The sequence below is a fragment of the Nanorana parkeri genome, unplaced genomic scaffold (genome assembly GCF_000935625.1).
Source record: "Nanorana parkeri isolate BGI_ZX_2015 unplaced genomic scaffold, ASM93562v1 scaffold765, whole genome shotgun sequence".
Lineage (NCBI taxonomy): Eukaryota > Metazoa > Chordata > Amphibia > Anura > Dicroglossidae > Nanorana > Nanorana parkeri.
In genome coordinates this window covers 714,457-720,483 of record NW_017307033.1, presented here as the reverse complement: position 1 = coordinate 720,483, position 6,027 = coordinate 714,457, and the positions used below count along the sequence as shown (strand labels likewise).

The 6,027-nt window shown below is 41.9% G+C and overlaps 1 protein-coding gene across 1 annotated transcript in view; it reads left to right on the top strand.

The window, feature by feature from the left end:
- TRAF3IP1 (TRAF3 interacting protein 1) overlaps positions 1-6,027 on the top strand; it is a 47,172-nt gene that overhangs the window by 37,524 nt on the left and 3,621 nt on the right. Inside the window, exon 11 of the mRNA XM_018564614.1 lies at positions 533-600. Coding sequence (XP_018420116.1) covers positions 533-600 — 68 coding nt within the window. The remainder of the gene's footprint in view (positions 1-532; positions 601-6,027) is intronic.

Sequence of the window (6,027 nt, the reverse complement as noted above, 5' to 3'; positions counted from 1 at the left end):
GCCGATTGGATGATGACAGGCTTCCTCACCAGTCACTCCTGACTGGTGAGGAAGCCTGTCAATCATCCAATCGGCCAATCAGCGGGAGAGGTCAGAATGAAGCAGATGACAGAGGAGGTCGCGGCCATCTTGCTTGATTGAAGACGCGATGGAGGTCCTGTGTGCGGCGGATCCGGGTCCCTGAAGATGGCGGACGCGGCACAGGTACTCGTTTTATGTTTTGGAGTATTTGCACGAGTACGAGTACTCATGCAAATACTCTGTATCGCGGCCGATACCGATGCTTGTATCGGTATCGGTGCATCCCTAGTATTTTGTGTCTGGCAACATATTGCTTGTTGTCTTATTTTTTTCATCCCAAGGACTGTTGATGCTGGATTTTTGTGCCCACTAGGTGGAGTTGGTTACCACCTTCTCTTACTAGGTATAATATTTGTCACAAAGACAGTGATGCTGATTTCAGAATATAATTAAATATGGCATAATTCTTTGATATAAATATACTTAACGGCATACATCTCTGTTTTTGCAGGCAGTCTTGTTAAGAAAATCTTAGAGACCAAAAAGGACTATGAGACACAAGCTGATGCAGTCAGTAAGGTAAGATGAACATCAGTATGGAGCACAATAAACATACACTATATTACCAAAAGTATTGGGACACCCCTCCAAATCATTGGATTCAAGTGTTCCGTGAAATTTCCATGCTACTTAATATTCTGCGGTAAACTGTTAGTGGTATTATAACAAAGTGGAAGCAACTGGGAACAGCAGCAACTCAGCCACGGGTTGGTATGCCCCGTAAAATGACAGAGCGGGGTCAGCGCATGCTGAAGCGCACAGTGCGCAGAAGTCGCCAACTATCTGCAGAGTCGATAGCAACAGACCTGCAAACTTCGTGTGGCCTTCAGATTGGCACAACAACAGTGCGTAGAGAGCTTCATGGAATGGGTTTCCATGGCCGAGCAGTTACATCCAGGCCTTACATCACCAAATGCAACGCAAAGCGTCGGATGCAGAGGTGTAAAGCACACCGCCACTGGACTCTAGAGAAGTGGAGACGTGTTCTCTAGAGTGACAAATCACGCTTCCCTGTCTGGCAATCCGAAGGTAGTGTCTGAGTTTGGCGGTTGCCAGGAGATCGGTACTTGCCTGACTGCATTGTGCCAAGTGTAAAGTTTGGGGGGGGGAGGGTATTATAGTGTGGGGTTGTTGTTCAGGTGTTGGGCTTGGCCCCTTAGTGCCAGTGAATTGAAATCTAAAGGCATCAGCATAGCAAGACATTTTGGACAATTTCATGCTCCCAACTTTGTGGGAACAGTTTGGGGACGGCCCCTTCCTGTTCCAACATGACTGCGCACCAGTACACAAAGCAAGGTCCATAAAGACATGGATGAGCGAGTTTGGGGTGGAGGAACTTGACTGGCCTGCACAGAGTCCTGACCTCAACCCGACGGAACACCTTTGGGATGAATTAGAGCGGAGACCAACATCAGTACCTGACCTCACAAATGCGCTTCTGGAAGAATGGTGCAACATTCCCATAGAAACACTCCTAAACCTTGAAGAGTTGAAACTGTTAGCGGCAAAGGGTGGGCCAACTCAATATTGAACCCTACAGACTAAGACTGGGATGCCATTAAAGTTCATGTGCGTGTAAAGGCAGGCGTACTTTTGGTAATAATACTTTTGGTAATATAGTGTATATTACCATGTTGTTTAAAACAAACAATGGTGTGTGTGTGTGCATACATACATACCTGTAGCAGTAAACGGGTAGAGGCATAAACATAATTTGAATGCAAATGACAGCAGGATAAAAAGAAATAACTTAGCCCATTCTCTGCTGCGCACGCCACACATAGGTAAGGAAAAAAGGGGTTGTCATAGAAGTTAAAGCTCTGCATAACACTATAAGTTGAACAAAAATCGTCCCATGAGGGATAAGTTCAGACACGCACCTTATTGATGGGGCAGAAAATGATGCAGAAACCACCTGCACTCCATGCAATGACCGATTTAAGCAAGGTTGTGCTCATAGTACCATATAAATCCTTAAGATGATAAAAGAGCAGTCACCAGCACTCAAGCGTCCAAGGTGCAAACCTAGTCTCATTTATTGTAAATATGTTACATATACAGTACTGTACTGCATTAGTACAGTGCTGTATAGTGTTGCAGTACAATGTACAGTACTGTATAGTGTACTGTACATCGGGCAATAAACTACTCACCGAGACCTGCAGTGAAGAACGGAGTACAGCACTTCCACCAGCAACACGTCGCACGGACGCTGACACGCAAGTTCGGAGGTCGGTCGTAAGTGCGAGTGGTCGCAAAGCTGGTAAGTCGGTAAGAGAGGAATGTCTGTACGTACAATAAATTAGACTAGGTTTGCACCTCGAATGCTCGAGTGCTGGTGACTTATCTTGTGGTTGAGACAGTCGGCATTCTTCTAAACATAATGTAGGTCTATAAGTAGGACTGCAAAACGTTCCAAAAAACAGGATACAGTGTAAAATTTACAAACTCCTATCATATAAAACATGTGAGGCTATAAAAAAATAGTGGGTAGTGAAGTTTTTTTTCTTCTTGAATTGTGCTAGAAAGTAGCCAGTTAGATTGATTGCTCCGGTGAGGTGTATTTGAGGTTTTCTACTTAGTAGTATCTACCCAATACATCTTCTTCTGTTCATACACAAAGCAGAATTGTACAAGAAATAACATTTCTCATTTTGGATGGCATGGGGCAGGCTAGGTCCCCCTCCCCACGTATGTGCAGTTTTCTCTTGGACACTAGTAGGCAGATCTTCCATGTGATCACAGCTGATGCTGCTCAATTGTTCTACTGAGCCTTTAGTGCAAGAATGCTAAACTCGGTGAGCCAAAAAAATTGGGCCGAATTGAGTGAATTAATGTTCAAGGGGCTACATGAAGTCTACAGAAGGCCACACTTAAGTACTGAAGTGCTTTAATCTTTTTGTTGAATTAACATTATAGCAATTGCAGACAAAAAGGAAAACTCTAAACATTTCCTGAAGTATTTGGTTTAAAAATTAGAGGTCAAAGATACCTTTTATTTACTGGGAACAGGTGGAGTTCATTCAATGTACATTTTTAAATTTGTGTGTCACAATTGTGCAAGAGGATCTCATGCTTCCCAAAAAACACCAGTTTGACAAGCCTTCTCTAGTGCCACATGATGAAGAGTTCTCTATCTATTCTTCAGGAGAATTCATTAGAGGGAGAAGTGATGCAACATCTCTGTGTCCTAGCCTCACCCATTCTAGCTGATTCCAGACAAAGTGAGCTCAGATTGTTACAGCTTTGATGCGGTAGTTGGAGAGATCTCCCTGACAGGGCCCTGGAGACCTAGAAGGACCCAGCAAAGAATAAAAAAAATATGTTTTAGGAAGTATTTTGTTAAAATAATTCCTAGGGACCGCTTGCTGTGAAAGCTGGCAACTGCCTTTTACGTTTTCCTAATGTAACTTGATTGTACATTCCTTGTGTCCCCTTTTCTTTTAATGAGATCTGAAGGCACCAGATTCACATAAGGTATTCAGGACAAGCACTGTGAAATTTTGTATTTTTTATTATGCTGCAAAATACTTTTAAAAACAATGCATATCTCTGCCTCTTCTGAATAGCAGCCTCTGCTTTACACCATATGTCACATGGCTGTAGGAGAGGCTATTGATAGGTGGGTGGGGATCTGGGCAGGACACTAGGGATGAGGGGTGGAGCTATGAGGGAGTAGTGGAAAAAAAGAGTACGAGTTTCTGAGCACAGTGCTTCTGCAACTACGACAGGAAATATTAGGAAAGCAGAATGAAATGTGGACAAAACATCCAGGAAATGTGAAATGTGCTTTTCAGCATCTATTCAAAGGTATTTGTGGAGACTAAATGGACATGGACATTTAAAAATACAGAGTGAGAGATGTTAAAATTGCATGCTGAAGCAGATATGACATTTATGTATTATGCACTTGTAGCTGTTTTGGTTTTCTAATTGTATTTCTGTAATCACAATAAAATGGAGTGTTTAGCCATATGTACTGGCAGAGTACTGTACTGTTTATGATGTTGGTAAACTATTATGCTTTGGCATTTTTCCTAACGAGCAACTCAGATTTCAGACCCACCTAATGCACACAAATTATATTAACTGGTCTTGGTGTCTGTGCATCATTGTTCAATTTGCAGTTGGAAATTGTTAGTTTATATGAGATTTGTGGCTATGGTAATATTAGTTGTTCCTCTGCCAGCAGAATGTAGTCTGCTCATTTTACTATATAGACCCTTAGAGAGATGCCGTTTCTCAGCTGTAGAAGGGAAATGATAGTTTTAATAAGATGAAGGTTAGGGGACTCCAGTGACCATGAATGTGCAGTTGTAAAGTTGTGTGGATATACTCCTCCTGTCTCCCATTTTACGACCCTCATTCATTATTAATGTAGGCGTAGCATATGTAGCAGAGCCATATATTTGTGTTGTAGCAGGGCAACGTACATGAGTGTAAAATTATATAGCAACACTATAATGTGAACAACCCCTAACATGTGTTGCGCTAGGTACATGCTACCGTGCTTTTAGTGCACACTCTCACACAGGGCACCTAGAATGTGGTACTGTCTGCTAGGGGTGTTGCATTGACATGTATTTTAATTGTGCCACAACGCACCTCCTGGCGGCTGTGTGTTGCAGTGCAATGCATGTTACTGCAATACCACGTGGAGGAAAAAAAGTAGTGCATGCATGTTCAAGAAAGGCCAATTGTTACTTCCATAGCTTTTTGTTTTAATATTTAAGTAACTGAAATAAATTATTTCCTTATGCCCTGATGAATGTACTCCATATTTAGTGTTCTATTCCTTTTATAGTGAAGAGTCCCCACTTTAATATGGCTGTGCCACCCACACTACATATACACAGGATTTCTGATGGCATAATAAAGAGCTACCTATTTGGAGGATGCCAGATGACAATGCTGGGTTTGTTTTCTAATTATATTTCTCTGTATATTCCGCCTCTTGTAGCACACAACACTGTTTGTTACAGACAGGCCCACTTGATTCATTCAAACACCTGAAGACCGGGGGGCGGATTCTGTTTTGTAAATCCAGTCCATTGTGGACCATATAGCATTAGGCAGAAAATAAAACTGACACGAAGAGCAAAGTCTAAATGTGTTTAACGTTTTTGTGGTTTATATTGCAACCAAAAAGCCTAATTAACAATGCAATAGGCAGGTTCTCTCCTAAGGAACATTTTCTAAGCAGCAGTCTTAGCAGCTGTTTGTAGCTAAATCACCAATGTACAGGTTGGGAATTCATCTGTTCCGGTGTAGAAATGCTGACCTGTCAGAAAGGTGTGAGCTGCTCGGTATTAAGATTTGTGATCAATCATTAACTTGTTCATGGCAACACCGGTCAGAGTAAAAGAGAAATCAGTTTCCTTTAATTATTTATACAAGTTAAGGCTCATTGTTCACCTTCATACTTCAACTTAGTGCATACTTGGAACGTCATTTACATTGTACGACAAACATTTTGTCAGAGAAATTGTAACCATACCCTGAAGTTAAAGCTGAATTCCAGGCAAACCACTAAATACGGATCCGAAATACATACGGGAGCTTTTTTTTTTTTTTACCTGCCAATGGATTCGTATTTCTCCATCAAGTTCAGAGATTTACAGATCCCTGCTATACAGAAAGTTAGGTAGGAGACCTCGCTCTTCTCTGCTGTAGTTAAATAGTAGTCCGGTCACCCGTCCCTGCTCCTAGCCTCTGAAGAAATACATTGCTCTCCTCCTTTCAGCAAAATCCTTGTCAACACACCCCCAGGTAGGCCCCTAGTGCTGTCTGAGTGCAGTAGATGGCCAAGTTGCATCTAAAAACACTTATTAGTGATTTTGTGTCAACTACAGAACATAACTGTATTCATTGTTGTTTATATCTGCCTAGAGTTTGGCTTCAAAGCTTTTATCTTCTTGAGCTTTAAGCTTTGCCTTCCCGGTATCC